Source organism: Stegodyphus dumicola, chromosome 2, assembly GCF_044657685.1.
Source record: "Stegodyphus dumicola isolate Sdum_Otavi_A_Nest chromosome 2, ASM4465768v1".
Classification (NCBI taxonomy): domain Eukaryota; kingdom Metazoa; phylum Arthropoda; class Arachnida; order Araneae; family Eresidae; genus Stegodyphus; species Stegodyphus dumicola.
Genome location: NC_140769.1, coordinates 18891168 through 18910571, shown reverse-complemented (window position 1 = coordinate 18910571; position 19404 = coordinate 18891168). Strand labels below are relative to the sequence as shown.

The 19404-nt window shown below is 34.1% G+C and overlaps 1 protein-coding gene across 2 annotated transcripts in view; it reads right to left on the bottom strand.

Moving 5' to 3' along the window:
• The window catches only part of LOC118184917 (uncharacterized), a 28559-nt gene extending 10266 nt beyond the window's left edge, over window positions 1-18293 (bottom strand). Inside the window, exons 1-3 of one of the 2 annotated variants that reach the window (XM_035354657.2) lie at window positions 18161-18293; window positions 8061-8188; window positions 721-829 (exon numbers count right to left, since the gene is read on the bottom strand). In XM_035354657.2, the coding sequence (XP_035210548.1) occupies window positions 721-829; window positions 8061-8161 (210 nt within the window). In that variant the 5' untranslated portion in view covers window positions 8162-8188; window positions 18161-18293. Of the gene's footprint in view, window positions 1-720; window positions 830-4209; window positions 4461-8060; window positions 8189-18160 lie in introns of those variants that run through there. The other variant, XM_035354658.2, reaches the window with a different exon arrangement.
• Between the last annotated feature and the right edge of the window lie 1111 nt (window positions 18294-19404).

Below are 19404 nucleotides of genomic sequence, written 5' to 3'. Positions count from 1 at the left end.
TTGTTTTATTTTAATCATAACGTACAAATTGCTTCCAATTTATTTATTGCTATTGATTTTAACTTCCATTATAATGAAAATGCGTGACAATTATTTTATTCTGTTTTAGACCATTCGCGGATCTCCTTCCCCCAACATTCTTTAGACACACACAAAATTAATTTAAATTTGCCACAGATCCCTTCAGCGGTCATGAAGACCATTGGAGACGGGTTCCGTAAGACCATAGACGAATTGTGATATTTTATTCGCTTAACTCAATTTCAAAATATGCACTTACGCAATTTTTCAGCAATGGAAGAAACTGCAGTAAAATTTCTGTCGAGATACAGTTTCAGTTTCACTAAACAGAACAATTCTTCTGGATCAGTTGTTAGAGGACGGCACGAAATTTTAACCAGAAAAAAAGAAATAAAACAAATTTGTAAGTAAATTTATTGCTTGATTTTGGGATATCTACCTAAACAGAATATAAAAAATACATGTAATAATATTTATGCATGTAATAAGCAAGTCGTTGTAATTGAATTGAATGATGATTTACATCATCATTCTTTTCTACCAATAAAAATTCGATAAATTGAGCCAAGGTGGTTGCGAATAATACGTAAGTACCCGTTTTCATTCCGGTAGCGGCTATATCAAAGAAGTATACACAAGTATTATTTATACGCTATGCTATAAAATCAATATAAAATGAAGTTAAGTGCATATACTTACCATCCTGGGAGGAATTTCAGGCAGCCTTCTTCTCGAAAATTCAAAAATTCTGGACATTTCTTTCAGGCACTGGCCAATGTATTTCACATTATTCCTCTTCATATTCCCACTGTAAGAAAAAGGCCGTCATTAGACTTTACACAATATAATCCACAATTATGTCTTTAGATCGCGTGGGATTTTGAATAAAAAATTTTCCATGAAATGATGTAGATAATGTAAGTACATGTCTTAAAAAAAAAAAAAAAAAAAAAAAAAAAAAAAAAAAAAAACTATTGCTATCAGATAAACACGTGACTTTAAAACCAGACAAATCTATATATCATAGTAATTTTATAACTTTCATAGTAATTTTTTTCCTTCACCCTCCACCTTTGCCTATGCCACGAAACCTTAAAAATGGTAGATCTAGAAAGATACTTTTCTTTTTTTCCTGACAGATATTGATTATACAACATGAAAACATCTTATTGTTTAATGAATAAACAGATTTCATGGCGGTCTCATTCAATTATTAATCGGAATGCAGCTTAACAAGTGGTGCCATTTCACTAAACATAATTTTTTTATTTATCATGCGCACGGCTATGTAATTGTTGCCATTCGATGTGGCAAACAATTTTTAGTCCAAAAGGGCTTTGTCCCTGAAGGACTATTGTTTTCGTTTTGCGATTTTGCGTCGGACTCATAAACGTCGGTTCACTTTTCAAACTGTTGCCACAAAATGTTATTTTGTGCATTATATTTGTCCTGCATTATATTTGAAGAAATTAAATAATGAAAAATCTGCATAAATGATTGTCTATTTCTCGCATTGTGATAAAACAATGGTACATAGAGCCATCGAATTTTGAATGACGAAATCCTACTGCGAATATGGGCATCTGAAATCCCAAATTTGGAATTTGTTTTATTATAGATTTTATATTTTGTAAAACTTTAACGAATTTTTGATTTACAAACTCAATGCTTTAAAAGCGAGAAATGGCAACGTTATATAGAAAAAAAATACTTTTATCTCCAGCTCGCGAGACTGTGTATATCGGAAATTCTAAAGATATGCTTAATTTAACATTATTTTGCGATATTGCTCTTGAACTGAATTTTATGGTTTAAGTGCAAAGAACATGATATTTAATAAATAAAGGTAACACTCAAAACGTTAAAAAAACTCCCCTTTGGACGTAATTTAAAATCTGAAACATTTCAGATTTTTTTTTTTTTTTTTCCCCATAGTTTGTCACTGTAACAGTGGCAACCATGTGAGTTTTGTAGTTTGTTGTAGTTTTACGGATTTCGAAAATAAATATGACGGTTTGGAATTTTATATGTAAAATTATTTTATTTTAAGTTTATTAGGAGAACGGTTAGTTCTTGCAAATCTCGAACACAAGATATTCTGTCAGTGTCACACTTTTGAACATCAAAGCAAGATTTTGTGTTTGCTTTAATTTATCGCATAACAAAATAACTTTTAAATCCAATTTTATGAATTTATCAAAATTTATAATTTTTTTAACTATGGTATCTTAAGCGCCCTTTAATCCTCTCAATATTAATAATGCTTTGCATAAGCGTAGATACCATCGTACTCGGCATATAGTCTTCAATAGCAAAGTCCATCTCGGATATGTATGCCATTTTCATACTTTTCAACGATCGCTTTTTCACCTCCATGTTGATCCTAACCATTTTCTTCGCTGCTTGACTTTTCTCATTAATTTTCCTAAGACTCATTGTTAATGACTCATTGTTAATGTTCCTTATGTACAAACATAAGGAACACTAATACAGGAACTTGAAAAACAAATCACTTGAAAATTATAGCACAGGTTAACAAGAGACGTACTGACGCTCATATGCAGTCGTAGCATTTGTTTTGAAAGAGGTTAACAAATGTAGCGCGCGCGTAGTCGCGACTTATCAAAACTGAATCGTATACCATACAAAATTTTCGCATTCAAACAGGACGTGTAGAGTTGGAGGTATTTCATAGTGGACGTGTACTGAGATTGTACTGTATTATCGTTCGAACAAAAAAAAAGGGGGGCGACTAGGTAAAGGTATTTGTTATTTACTAAGTTACTGTAACGAACCTGCATTTAACTATGGCGGCCCAAAGAGCCAACACAAAGCATCCGGTGGTTCAGTTTTTTCTAATGCTATTTATTATTCGTTATATTTACATATTTACAACTGTCCTATTGTTAGGCGGACTACCTTCACAGAAATCATGTTGCCTAATCAAAACGATATTTCGTTTCTACTTACATGCATTGCGCTACTGCCAAGCAGCGCCCTCTACTTCTCTCTTTACAACAGTCACTATAAAACTATTCAGATTTTGTTTTTAATATGAATGATGATATACGCCAGCAAAGTCTGGAATTTTGCGGAGCATCTAATACAGGAACCTGTTTCATTTATGATACTTATGATACACAGTAGCAGATTAGAAAAATGTTAATAAGAAATACCTAGAATTATTAATCTGTGCTGGGTTAGGCAAACGCACTTTTATAATATTGAAAATAAAAGAAAGATCTTATCTATCACCAATTGGCAACAACATGTATTTATCGCGGATGTGATTTTATCGAAACCAAAAACAATGACGCATGGATGAAGTATTCTTCGAAACGCTACAAAAAAACTTCATTTGAAATTGTTATATGCTTATCAAAAATATCAAATTATAATTTCATTCATAAATTATATGACATATTTCTTAATTACAGTCAATTCCGGAAGTGGACTTTTCGAAAGAAAATTTTTTTGAGTTTATTCATCGCGGAATTATGTAAAAAAAACTACGTACGCAGGCATAGGAGGAGACAGAAAGAACTAACAATATTTTGAAATATTGATTTAATTTATTACGAATCCAATCGAACCTATTCCCCATATTAAATAATTTAAAAATACAAGTAAAATATTAACAGCACTTTTCTGTTAATTACATTATGGGTTATTCCAATTTCTGTTATTCTTAACTGCCCTCGGATTTACCATGATTTTAAGTTAACCACGGGCGTATCCCTGGTAAACCGGATTTAATTATTGATTATCTGAATATGGTAGAGCACTTGAGGATTACCTACCTAAAAGGAAGGATGCCTTCATGGAGGACATTTTAAGCAAACTGGTTCGTATTTATGTTAGACATGGAGAAAAACCACGAAAAGTAACCATGCGGCCAGCCAGAGTCATCTGGCATCGAATCCGGGTCGAACTTTCAGTAGTTAGCACCTTAACCATTCAGCTACTGGCCGGGTCAAAATTAGCAAGGCACAGGCCGGAATTCGGACATGCCGATTGCTGGTCGAACGTTACCGCATATATAATTTTCTCATATCAATGCACTACTAAATAATTCAAATAACGATAAATGATTATAATTTTTACAATAAGAAATCTTTAGCCATGTTTCCTTAAAATTAAACATGTTTCATAAGGAGAATTAAATTCATTGTAAAATATTATATTTACCTTCTTCCAGTAAGAAAACGAAATCTGGGAGGATAAATCCAAACTGTGATTATAGCCAGCTGCATGTCCTTCATTCGCTATGAAATATCACAATATATGAAAAATTAATTCAATATTACTTCTACGTTATCAAGAATTCTTTTCAGAATCCGCCTATATTTAGTTATCAGTTTTAGAACTTAACTGAAATGCAGAGCAGTATGCAATTCGATACTTCTGGTTTCGTTCCTCAGACTAAAATGAAATATAATGTCAGACGGTTGTTTCATAACACACATTTGCCCCAAGGTCAGCAGGTTTCCTTCCTCAGGGTTGATGACCCATCTTGATTGACGTCATCTTCACATATTTTAAAACCGCAAAATGTTCGAAGATTAAAAAAAAAAAAAAAAAAGACAATGTGCTTGTAATCAATGTAGGTAGGAATGACGTGTTTAGTTTCTTCACCTTTTAAAAGTAAAATGGCTATTGAACTTTTATTTGATTAAGTAGACGTTTAGGAGAAATTCCTACATCCTGAAATTAGACTACTTTTTTCACTTGCAACTTCTGACAACAATAAAGTGACAAGTCGTCCCGTTTTGCGTAGGGCAGTCCAGTATTTTAATGCAGTGTTTCCGCTTGAGGATATGTCCCTGAAAATTCTGTAAATATTCTTTGATTTAGGGAATCAAATTACCGCGCTTTCTAGACATACGTTTTAGAGAACTAGCAAGATAGAAAGAATATCTGGATTTTTTATTCCAATCTTTATTTTACACTGAGAAAATTGACAGTGAAAGTTTACGTAGATCATCTTTTGAAAATATTGCAAAATGTGGAGGAAAACTTACCTTAAGAAAGAATATATTTTGACGAAGGATAATTATCTGATTATAAATTATCAAATAAAACACCGCATTTGGAAAAATTTGAAGCACCCAAAAAATGAAGCAAATATCCGAATATAAAACGAAACTTAGAGAACTGCAAGAAGATTTCTCCCACTGTCGGACGTATGATATTCTTTCTAAATCTGTAATATTATTAGCTAAACCGCCTTCATTTGTAAAAACGGCAGCAACACAGCGTTATTTGTTTATTACCAACGCAATGCAGCGTTATTAGCAAAATCCCTTGTGACCACTAGGGTTATATTGGTCCTTCTGGGGGTCGTACAAACATAAGAGCCCTATACAAATACGTTTATATTTCTTTTACATTTCATTCCTGTGAGTGGTTATCATAGGAGCCCCAACATACTGGTTTTCCTGGGGGCCCGTAGTGCTATAAAGGCTGATGACGATCATATCTAAAAATGAGCAGTAAGGCTGGATTAACCATTAAAGCAGGCCCGATTCTAGCAGGAGGCAATATGGTGCACAGGACGTGAGTGGCGAAATTTAAGAGCGGCCAAAAGTTTAATTTGCACTAGGGCGACCGACGGTCTAGAATCAGTACTGCATTAAACGATATAAGCATATACTTACAGCATAAAGGGAAAGGGGGCGCCACAAAAAGATTCTAAAGTATTCAAGAAAGAGGCGCCAAAAATTTTCCCATTGCCGCTTTCACTATGGAATGCGTGGTGCAGTTAAATCAAAACCGCAAGAGAGAAGGAATGAAGAAAAAACTGGAGTAAACATAAGTGGGGGCACCAAAATCTTTTAAGTGTCTAAAAGTCTCAATTCGGCACTGTTGAACAGTATAGGGCTGTGGAGATTTATTTATTTTGACTAATAGCTAATTTTTAGTTAAAGCAACTTTCCTTTCATTCTTCTTTTCACCCACGTTTTCCTACCAGAATGATAATCAGTTAGAGCACGTACATTCAAATTAAGGGAGAAGGAAGTGCTATTTAAGCGAAGATTTCGGAGGGTAATTTTAGAGCGTGTTATACCTGCTTGAAGGCCACGTTGTTACTTGTACTTTCTAGGGACTTGATTCTGTGGCGTTGAGTGTTTCTAGCACGCTTTCAAATACCATCGACCTTTCAATCAGTTGTTGCACCATAATCGAAACACTAATCTTTCAATTGCCAAATGAATGCGTTGACCATTTCAACCACAAATACACGCACGGGGAAATGCGATACAGTGGAACCTCGAGATACGAGTTTAATTCGTTCCAGCATTGAGCTCGTATAGCGAATTTCTCGTATTTGGAAACAAACTTCCCCATCGAAAATGGGAAATCCAGTTAATACATTCCGCACCCCCAAAATATCAACATAAAAATTAATTTTTCTAATAAATAACTCTGGTAAATAATATAACCGTAGTTTACCTTTATGATAGCTTCTGACACAGACCTTTTAACTGCTTCTTGTTAATTCACACCAACAACAGCTTCTAGGAGTTCTGAACGGTACTTGGAAGTAACGGTAACTCCTTTGGCTACATCAAGTTTCTTAATTTCTTCCTTCTTCTTCAGAATAGTTTCAGATCGTCGATATCGAAAGGCCGTAAGTCTTTGCCAATTCCGTCACTCTTGCAACCCGCTTATGTTTATCTATGGTTTCTTTTTTAATTTCAACGACCATGGCTGCATTATTTTTCTTTGCAGCACTATCTGAGGCAACAGTCTTCTTAGGAGGTATCTTGAAATAATTATTTTCACGTTAGATGTAATAAACAATTAACTGACAAGCGCACAAACACGTAGATCAAAGAATACTGAGTGATCTGACGAGGAATTCCCAGAGTCGAGCCGGATCGGGAAATCGCATACCAGCAGCCTGGCTCATTACTCGTGTCAATGCTCGTATTTAGAGACATACTTTCCTCGTCTCTCGAATTTTTCGTATGTAGAGGTGCTCGTATCTCGAAGTTCCACTGCAATTCTTTAGGTTATGTCCCACTTAAACAATGATTAAGGACATGCACATCATCCAATCAGCCAAATCCAGCTAGTGACGATTTATAGTCTATGGCATTTTAAATTCAAGCGACACTGTTAGGTTTTTCAAAAAAAAAGGAATTCCGAAGAATGAGCTGTGACCTCACCGAGGCTCGAGCCACGGATTTTCCAAATGCCAGCCGAATGTAATAACCACATACACCTCAACAGCATGTACGGAAAGGCTACAACTTCACTACACTTGGATTGTGGATAGAGCAGCAGACATATATGCCATATGTAACTGCTTTCCCATAATTGTTTATAACTTACGTAGGTACTTCCTTATTATAGCGGTCCCCGAAATTTAGTCGCTAATCAACTGAGATGTAACATGTAGCAAAGTATAAGAACATGTGGCAAGATATCGGTGAGATATCTCGGTTGATTAGCAATTCAATCTTGGAGACGCTACCATAGTATTGTTACGTATTTGTTAAACATTAATAGGATCATCGCGGTTAAATATTTTAGAGCTTTTACATTACAGTTTGGGGATAAATAGATCTCAGATGAGTTTGGTAGCGGGTCACCACTAAAGTACCTAAAGTAAAAAATAATCTGTTGCTGGAAACCGTCTATTCTCTTACGATCTTGATTATGACTGTTTTGTAGTATAAGAAACCCTTTTGTAAACCATTTAGACTTGATAGACTCAATCTTGTTCCTCTCCACGTTGCCATTTAATGAGAAATTATCGCATTCCTCCTTGCATACTCATGTCTCATGTGGTGCAAGCGATTAGCAAAACTAACTGGCAATTAGAAGGTTCGCGAAAGGAGCCCCAGCGAATTCCTTTGATTTTCACATGTATAAAACTAATAATCAATAAAACTAATAATCTGTACAAATATAGAGCTGCCTACCAATTAGTGGAGAAAAAAGAAAAAATACTCATCGGGATAAAGTAACTCGTTACCAGTTATAAGAAGAGGAAAGATTTACTTTTAATATACAGTCAAATACATACTCACCAACTGAGGTCCAGTACTTCTTCTGACGTTCCAGTATCTGTTCTACCGATAATTGAAACATTTGAATACATAGCTTTAATTAGTTTTAGAAAATCAACCATACCATCCGGCAAATTGACTTGATGAGCCTAGATAAGAAAAGGAAAAATCAGTTGCTCGAATCTTCCAGTCCCCAATACGAGTAAATCTGATGAAGTTCATCACTAAATATATGTTCCAGCGGGTTGCTGGTCTACTATTTGACGTTCGTTTGCATGAGAGGAAAATTATGAATCACGAATTACTGTACTGTTCATAATGGCTTAGTTTTTGAATGACCCAACACTAGTAATCCACCAGTTTATGCACTGAACTCTAGCGACTAAAGATGTATTAACCGGAAGCTAGAACCTTTCGATTCGTTTAAAGCTAGAACACAAATCGACAGTGTGGTTGCTGATGACACCACAATAACAAATTGCTAAATATTTCTGACTGCGTTATTTTTGCTAAGTATTTTGATGTATAATTGAATTGTTGAATTAGATTTCTCTTAATCAGGGTAGGTAAATAAAAATATTTCTGCATTAAATATATTTTTAGCTATATTGCTGGTGATCGCATAATGTGATCCCATTATTATTTTGCTGTATAAGACAACTCTACAACAAGAGTCAAGCAAAAAAATTATTAAAATAACTAGGAAAACTTCCAAAACAGTATAAATACAGAATTAAGAAACGTATTATTGCTGCTAATCGTTGTCTTTACAATTTAAAGAAATTTTTACGATTAAAGTTATTTAAAAGAGGGACAAAACTGCCCACAAAACTGTAACAAAACCTAGACTAGAAGAGAAACACGCTAATGTGACAATCAAAATCGTAAAAAACAACCTTATATTTAGCGTAGGTATAATGAAACACTCAATCGATTTCGAGGGCAGCTAAAGGTCCCTCCTCATCAGGAGAAAGAAATACATAGAAAGAAGAAAATAGGAAACACAGAAACACGTGGTGCTTATCAGCACTGCACGTGGATATAACTATATTTTTAATCAGAGTTGCACTGGCCGCCTACTTTTACTGAGCCAGGCTGTCTGATCAAGCATAAAGAAATATTAGCGAAGTTAAAATAGGGAGCGAGGGGCAAATGCACATTACGCTCAAAATCTGAACTTCAAATAATGGAAAGCAACCACTAAACGGATTTTTATACCCTCTGGTAGTACCAAGTGCGAGGAGGTAACGCCATCTATCGGCAAAAATAATTGAATTAAGACAGTAGAATTTTAAAGGCATTAGGAAGGACTGCATTGGACTTCAAATCATTAACTAAACTTTCTAAATCTTTGTGAATGTGAAAAGCCTCAAGAAAATCCAATTCGCCTATGGAAGAAGCCTTTTGGAGGATTTTTGCAGACCCAAAATCAAAATTATGGTTAAAAGTCCAGCTATGATACGCTATTGAAGACTTGTTAATTTCCCCTTTTTTGACATAAGATTCATGTTCCTTGATACGAAACTTCAACGCTCTTTTTGTTTGGCCAATATATCTTAAACCACACTGACATGATATACTATAAATTCCCCAAGAATTCAAGACAGAAACGCAATCTTTTAGAATCGAAGGGTGAATTTTATTAATAGGGGAGAAACCGACTTGAAAATTGAATTTCTGGAGAATCCGTGCAATTTTATAGCTAACAGAAGGATAAAATGGAAGCACGACAAGGTCATTGATATTATTTCTAACAGTGGAATGTCTTCTTTGATGGGAATCTGAAAATTTTTTGACGGCTTTATCAATAATCACGGGAGAAAATCCACGGTCAATCGCAACTGCTCTCAAATAATTAAGTTCATTGGTAAGCAAAGATTCAGAGGAACAAACTTTTAGCGCGCGGAAAACATAATAGTAAAAAGAAGCCATTTTTTGCTTAACAGGGTGGCATGACTTGGCATGGGGTGGTAAACAAACTGCAAAGGGTTTACGGTACACAGTGGTGCTAAAATCGGTTTCATTGCGGATTATAAGAATATCGAGGAAGGGGAGGGAATTGTTGGATTCAATTTCAAGAGTGAATTGGATGGCTGGATCAATTGAATTCATAATAGATAGAATCTCGGATAAATCCTCTTTATAACCATCAAAAAGTGCGAAAGTGTCGTCAACATACCGAATCCAAAGACGAAAAGATAATTTATCAAATAATTTCATCTCAAAATAGTGCATATAAATGTCAGCAAGTACCGGACTGAGAGGATTACCCATAGCCAATCCTTCAACTTGACGAAAATATGCATTTTGGAAAACAAAGTGGGTTTGACTTAGAGAAACTTTAGTAAGCGAAACCAACTCATTAATTTCAGTATGTGTGAAGTGAAATTCCCGAAGCCTAGTTTCAAGACAATTTAGTGCTCCTTCGACCGGAACATTAGTAAACAATGATTTGACATCAAATGAAACCATAATGGAACGAAGTGGGGAAATATCCTATTTTCTTTTTCCTATTTTCTTATTTCTTCTTTCCTATTTTCTTCTTTCTATGTATTTCTTTCTCCTGATGAGGAGGGACCTTTAGCTGCCCTCGAAATCGATTGAGTGTTCATTATACCTACGCTAAATATAAGGTTGTTTTTTACGATTTTGATTGTAACAAAACCTACTTGTGATTCCGAAACCTACACCTTAAGGTACAAATCTGTTGGAAAAAGAAACGTATCTACAGGGTGGCGCATGAAATGTCATACCATTTGTTTTGTTTATTACACATTTCTTTATCATCCAAACACTACAAAATGAATACAGTTTGCTGTCTGCGCATGGAAAATGAATTAATAGAAGAATGTGTTCAATGTGTCCACCATTTTGTTTCACAATCTCTTGTAAGCGAGCATTTAAATTGTCTCAAACGTCCAGCACGCGTCTTCCGAAAGAGCATGCACGCCTGTACGAGTCTGGAATTGCGCTAAATTCGCAGGCTTTTATTGCGAATACCTCATCTTTAAAAAAAATTCCGTAAACGAAATAACACGGCTTAATAGTATCTAGGCTATGCGAAGGACACTGTTTCCTACAAATCCGAATTCTACTCGCTTTATTAAAAGAATTTCGCCGATTTCTACTACTTTTTTTGAACTCATTTTACCGGAAGCTCTGTTTAGAAACTTATGAATACAGCCTTCCCGCAGTTAAAGGTTCCAGTCTACGTATTACTGTTTTGTCAGTCATAGCTAACTATTTTTTACTTTACACAAAGTAACAAAAGTATCGTAATAGCGAAAAATTTCGGGTATCATATTTCAACAGAAATATCAATTTTGACAATTTCCCAAATCCATTTGGACGATTTTTTTGCTTGAGGTCTGTATGTGCGGACAGAATAAAGGACTTTTTTTTCCAAAACGGATTGTAAAATGGATTCAGCAGAGGCCTTTTTCATGGCTTTTGTACGTAGGTATGTATAGTACTCGTAGAACGTTGAAATTTTGTGTATGGGACTGGTATAACATGTAATGTTGCATCTTTTTTTGTTTTGTTTTGTTTTAGTCGTTCTTTTAGTTGGGAATGTTTTTGTGCCCCCCCCGTACGTACGTACTTATGTGCATGTATGCACCTCGTAAAACTCAAAAACGATTAGCCGTAAAAAGTTGACACTTTGTATATGGGGCTGCTGTAACATTTAGTTGTGCAGCCCCCTTTTTTATTGCAATCGGCAGACCCATTCCCCTTACCGAGCTTTTATTTTCGCAATCATTGGTCATAGTCATACACTTACAATTTCAGAAGAGTTTTAAATAACGAAAATATTCATGTTCTAGCAATAGCAAATTTTTTAAAAAAATTAATTTTCGACAAATAAAAAAAATCTAACTTTTAATGTGGTCTCCCGTTTCTTATACATATATTTGGGAAAGTTTTATACTCGTAATGAAAAAATAAAATTAAAAGAAGTTTGACTCTGGTACGACAAAAATTGACCGGGATATTTGATTTCGAAATTTGCAATTTCGAATTTGCATTTTCAACCTTGAGAGATCGGTTAATTAAGTAAAAATAATTCGAAGAAATAAGTTTTTAAATGAAGTGAATCAAAAAATGTGTATAGTATAATTTAATGGGCGCACAAAGAAGTCAAATGGTGTCCACATCCGATATTTTTCCTTTATTTTTATTCGTTCAACTAACTGTAAAAGAACTGGAGTGCACTCACAAATGTTGTATCGCTCGTTGCTTATCCATTTTCAGGTAAAATATCGCATCGTGTCAATTAAATGCATACCTTCTTTCATCATAGCCACACTAGTGGCCGAGTGGTTAAGACTGCTGAATATTGGTAGTTCGACCTAGCTTAAGTTCAATTCCAGGAGAAAGGGTTTGCTGCTCGGTTGGTTTTCATGGTTTTTCCCACGTGTAAGTGATTACGAGCCAGTTTCCCTTAGAAAGTCCTGCACGAAGGCATTCCTCCTCTTAAGCACGTATCCCTCGTGGCTTGGCCATATTCAAATAAAGTAAACCTAACTTGTTTTCATAATAAGGTCTCAAAACTTTCAAAATAATCTACTGCTTCTTATTCTGGAGAAGACAAGTACCAAATTTCAACCATTTCTCTCCCCTCCTAAAATGCAAGAACAAATAAAGCAATGACAATTAATTTATATCCTCGTTCATAAAAACAAAAGGTGACTTCAGAATTAATCGAGTTTACATCAGGACGAAAGCGCAGATGTTATGAGCATGTTGCTACGTTATGCTTTTCCATAATTGACGCTAGATCACACTACTTGACGACAGTTACAAATAGCAACAACATAACCTTCAACAAAATAGCAAGCAGTGGATTATTTTCAAAGTTATGGGTTCCTATCCCCCTTGGAAAAATGGATGAATTAATGGACATGATATTAGCTGAATACGGCCAACAAAATTCACTGATTGTCTGTTAAATAACTAATTTCCTTCAGAATTTCGCAAGAACTTTTGGCACAACTTAGGCGGGATCTCTGCCAACTTTATTGGTCGACGGGTTAGTACATAATTGCTAAATTAAATTACTGAGTGATAAATATATGTAAAAATACAGTTAATTAAACTTTTATTTCGCATTTAACTTCTCTCGAAATACATCAATAACATTAAAAAATTCTGGAAGGTTTCAGATTTTAAATTACGTCCAAAGGGGCGTTTTTTTAACATTTTGTGCGTTACCTTTATTGATTAAATATCATGTTCTTAGCACTTAAAACATAAAATTCAGTTCAAGAGCAATATCGCAAAATAATTTTGAAGACAGTTAAAAATTGAATTGAGCATATCTTTAGAATTTCCAATACACAGTCTCGCGCGCTGGAGATAAAAATGTTTTTTCCGTCAAACGTTGCCATTGCTTGCTTTGAAATCCTTGAGTTTGTTAACCAAAAATTCGTTAAAGTTTTACAAAACATGAAATCGATAATAAAACAAATTCCCAATTTCTAATTTGGCTTCCAGATGCCCATATTCGCAGTAGGATTACGTCATTCAAAACTGGATGGCTCTAGGTACCGTTGTTTTATCACAATGCGAGAAATATACATACATTTATGCAGATTCTTCATTGCTTAATTTCTCCAAATATATTACAGGGAGATAATATTTGGTGGCAACAGTTTGAAAAGTGAAACGGATATTAAAAGTGATTCGACGCAAAATCGCAAAACGAAAATAATAGTCCCTTGTAACAGCTTTAAATAATATTAAAATCTTGTAGTTTAAATAATTTAAATAGATGAACATTAAGGTATTTGTGAATGGCAATATTTGAAACCAGACTCGAGTGCCTCGTGCGACTCTCGCACGAAGAATGTAATTTATTTTTAAGTGATAGAATATGTTTTCTCTTCTTGTTTGTATGTCGCCATTTTTTTAGTGTTAAATAAAAGTTATTGCTGTGTTCCATCATTGGAGTTGCTTCATTTCGCCAAAGAAGCATCACACCCTCAAGGAAAGCCTCTTTGGAATAACAAGCAAGAGATAGCAATGCAGTTAGGGACAGGCATAAAAACAGGCACTAGAAGAAACAGGAAGTTTGAACTTAATAATAATGTTCAAATTCTTTCGTAAATATTAGTCTTTAATGCTTAGTGACAGAAACGACAGAATTACAGCACACACTCTATGGCATATACAAACGATATTTGTATGACACTTTTGTCAACAATCCAGAGTATTTAGTCACAGCAGTGTGACACTTGCCAGTGTAACCTCTTAGCAATGTTTTGTAATAATAAAAGAACGCTAATAGCCATGACGCTGCATGAAAATATCCATGCAAGTCTCAAACGAATTCTTTCCGCAGAATCGTATGTCATCAGGTGATACAGTATTCATATTATGAGATAAAATCTGTACAATACGCAATTTTTCCATCATCGTGCTGCTTCTGCAATAACAATCTTTCCTATCTCCAATTTAATAACATGTTTATTCTGTTTGTCTGATAAAAGGGTATGCTCATTTTATTTGCAGAGTAAATTACCATACATAAGTCGAATATATTTAAATTGTTGTTATATTTTTCAAAACAAAAAGAACATACCAAATGAACTTTAAAAAGCTTTGCTATGGACACCACTTGACTTCCTTGTACGGCCTATTAAATTATGCACATTTTTGGCCGCATTTCATTTAAACTTATGTCCTCCGATTTCATTAGAGATATATTTCTCATTCAATTAATTCAGTTTTCACTTCGCGGTAAAGCAAAAATACATAAAATCTCTAAACATCTTCATTAAAAATTGTAAAATATAGAAAAACATAAAACATCGTATACAGTTAAAACAGTTAAAAATACAGTTTTTACAACTGAAATTGGAATTTCTACATTAAAACAAGCAATTACCAGGCAAGAAGGTAGATTTTTCGGTGCACAAAACTGTTGGTCTCACTCGGCAAAAAGACACTAAGGTGCAGAAATTGACTTAACTCATTATTCTACTAAAGAGTTTTAAATGTAAATAAATGGCAGCTATGTTAGGCTTAGTTGCACTTAAACAACTATTAAATTATTGATAATTCTACAACGATTGCATGCAGATTTATTAAAGGCCTAAAACATTTAACCCGAACATAAGAAAACGTAATTCAATCACTTTTAAAGCAAAAAATGCGCAATTTACCAACATATACGAATAAAGAACTTGAACTCACTGACCAAGGTAACAGAGTGAATATAAATATATATATATATATATATAGCTTTTAGCACTATTTTAGTAACAGCCTACTCTCCCTGTATTATCTCCAAGAAGAATTCCATTTTAGAATTGCCATTTTAGAATAAACTTTCTTAATACTTCCATCACTTAATACCTGAATTTCCAGCCATTTGGTCTTTAAGTTTTGAAGATAAGTTTGTTAATTTTAACTCACTAGTTTTATTTTTAAAATTGTAATTAACTACATGTTTTAAACTTTAATTTTGAGGTTGTATTATGTTTTATCTTCCTATGATTTTTAATTAACTTTTAATGTTCTCATATGTTTACTTCTGTTTGTGAAATTGAAATGAGAGTATAGGGGATATGTCTTCTAAAGTAAGCATCTCATTCAGATTAATGGTGTTTGTTCTTAAATTTAAGATTATTTGCTATTTTGTTTAACAAGATTCTTGGCTTAAATGGACTAATGTCTTTATTTGGACTGAGTATTAATTTTGACGTATGGTTTGAATCTAGCAAATCATTTGATGCTTACTTGGAAGTAAGATGAAACACTCTTTTAATTTTGTTGTTGTTAATTGATGGTAGATTGGTTTATCCCCTTGATAAATCGATTAATCTGCGATCAATGACAATAACTACTTTTTCAATACTTAGAATTTACTTATGGTTCTGGTATTTTTGCGATTTCAGATTTTTCTTAGCAGATTTTTAAACAAGAACTTGAAATTACTATTTAAAATACTAATTTAAATTCTGACTAAAAAAGTATTTTTCATTCATGGTTTTAAATTGAATTCGTGTTCCTTGGAGATGGTATATGGAAAGTTTTCTTATTATAAATTATTTTGAATTATTAGTTCACTCTTTGCAGCTTTAGTCATAGCTTTAGTCATAGGCTTTTTAATTTACTTTTAATTACTTTATTTTGAATATATATATATTTACATACTTTTGGTGCGACCGATAGCAACCAAAAAGGAAGGTGCACAACTACGTGTTATAGCAGTTGTATGTACAAAATTTCAACGTTCTGAGGCTACTCGTATTTGAGTTATTCGAGATACATACGTACGTACGTACGTACAGACAAAAATCTCTTCTGATTCCATTTCGGGAAAAAGATGCATTTTTTATATCCATACGTACAGATATCACGCAAAAACTTCTCTCAAAGGGATTCAAGAGCGGTCAAAATGGATATTTTCTTTGAAATGTGATACCCGACATTTTTCGCGATTTTAATCCTTTATTTACTTCGCACAAGGAAGTAAAAATAATAATAATAGATATATGTCAGATGGAATATGTCTAAGAATAGAATGGTATATACTGCAATAATTCCAAGAGCATTCTAATGTGGATCACAACCTGTGCTTGGATTCATAAACGCTACATTCAAGAAACTAACATGAGAGAAACATTTTTATCAGTGTTCAATACTTCGATTTATTAGAAGATTTTCGCAATAATTTACGCAGATAATTTTTATGCAATTTTTTAATTTTTCCGCTAAATTACTTATTTTGAATATAACAGATAAGGTTGCAGAAACCATTAGAATTATCTGATTCAGAAACTTGTAAAATCAACTGTGGCGTCATCGAAATTCGAATAATGAATTTTCCAATTACTTGGACGTGCTAACCACTTACAGCAGACAGCATGTCCTGAGAAATATGATATAATTTCTTTCAGTCTTCCCCATTTAAAAGGTGACTGGGGAAGGGCGTAAGATCCAGTCGATTAAATTTAGGTGTAGACAAATTATCGTCCGCCACATTCCAGACAAGACATCATTCTGGGATATTTAGGATTTTCTCTCAAACAGAAATGCAAGAAAACAGCTGTACCGTTGAAAGATTCGAACCACAGTCTGACATGCTAATCATTTACACCCCAAAAGAACGCATGAGGGGAATACGATAATTTCTTAGAAGATTGTAGTAATTTATATAATTTTCAATACTTGAAATTTGGTCTAGGCTGCTTTGAACTAATGAGTAGAGGATTTAAGAATAATAAGCAAAGATTTTACTTCAAATTAAAAGTTTAAAAGTTTTAACTAAAGCAAAATTTTAAGTATACCTTTGATAAAAATATTAAGAATATTTTTAAATGCGCTTTTATTTATTAAGAAGATACAGAAGAAACTAATCAATTGAAATACATAATTAAAACTCTAGAATTTTGAGATACATCTTTCGATATAAATTGGCAAATATGTATCTATTTTTTTTCTGTCTGATAAAAATTCAAAATTTTTACGATTTCCAGAATCTTTTAAAATGGAAACCAGTATAGAAGTAAGGGAGGAAGATTATTTTGAGATTTAACATATGTATGACTGATCTAAATTACCTGTACCACCATCATGGTTTAACAAGGCTTAGTAGAGCAAATTTTCTGCTGAAAATTAAGAATGGGGCACTCACATTGATACGAAGTGAAGTCTGCTGAAATTGCAACAAACGGGTTCTTTATTTTTTTATGAACATTTCTACAGCATTAAAAATTTAATTAATAAATTAATTAAAATTTAAAAAATACTCTTTTCTCAACACTTTATTGGGCGAGAAAAATATTTTTCTTAAGTTGCAAATTTAAAAATATAAAAATAGTTCAGTTTAGAATACAAAAGATTCATATTATAAAGAAAAAGATACGAAAATTCGAGTTTCTGAACTTAGAATCTTTTACAGGAGTGGAGTCATTCGAGAATTCGAATGTTCCATTCTTATAATAATCGTTGCACATTTTTTTGCTTCAAGTATACATTTAATAACAAATTATACTATACTATATCAATAAGAAAAACGACAAGATGATAGAATTTAATCTTAAACAGAACAATAATAGCTTTATCCAAAATATATTCTTCAAGTGTGAAAAAAAAATACTGGTTTAGAAACTTACCTTTTCAACAGAATATCCATGCAAAGTTGCATAGAAGATTAACTAACGAGGTAAAATACTGTTTTCCTTTACTATTGCAACCGCGTAGTTTTAGAAAATAATACGTAATTTAAAATTTTCACACGTGAGAAATACGTTTCTTCTGTCAATCAGAGCTTGTTAAAAATACATAAAATAAGAGATTACTGGGAAATCCCAGTGATTCACATAATTATCATGCAGATATATTTATCTCATTTTTATCGATTATCAAGCTAATCCGCAATTCCTTTAAAACTGATTCAATACACAGATAAAGGCTATTTTTTGTGAATACACCAAACAAAGCAACAACAACAAAAAATAAACCCTTCAAATTTAGATGACTTTTACATGTTTCCATCGATAAAAGTTCTCTAAAAGAGTTCAGACGATTACTAACTGTTTTCGGCTATGTTAATTCTCTTCTGTTTCCTTCTATTTCTTCTATCAGCCAGAGTGGAAATTAGGTTGAGCTTAAATAGAGAGCTGATTTGCATTTGAGAGAAAAACCTGTGGTAGTTCGCCATAAACAGGCCCGCGCCGACAATAAGTGCAAGGTCGTGGGGCGCACGACGGTGCTGAGTCAAAAAGGCGCCGGGCAATCGTTAAAACAAGCAGTTTGTTTCGCTCCCTCTCTGAACAGGAAAATTTTTGTCTTATTTGAACGCCCCTCCGGGGGTCGACTCAAATAAAACCTGGGAAGCTACTGATTAGGATCTGTACCTAGGCAGTCTAGGCCACGGGTGTTTAAAAATCAGTCTCCGTAGGACTGGAGTCATCGCTGGCGATGGCTGTTTCAGGCTCGACAGGGACCGTATGGTACTGACTTGTCTGTTCCGTTGGATGTGGTGGAGCTACGTACATAGTCAAATGTTCGGGATGAAACACCCCCGTCCATGGAGTTGGCGAATTCAGCAAGCCTTTAATCTGCTTGAGGTTTCCAGTGAGCGCCTGGAGCCTCAAAACTGCAATCCTTCCTTGATTTCCCTAGGTGACGCCTGAACCCGACATCTGTGTACCATGAGGTAATGTTGGCAGGCCGGATGGGTGGCCCGGTCTGTCTGACAGTTTTAAGTGACTTCGTTCTGCTATCCGGGATTGGGACCCCTGTTAATGACAGATGTTTTTACCATCCTCTCCAGAACGAGAACGTGGAATGTGAGTTGCTGAGTATTCCTGTCGACTCAGCTTATTCTCATCTCGTCGGTTCGACCGATAAGTTA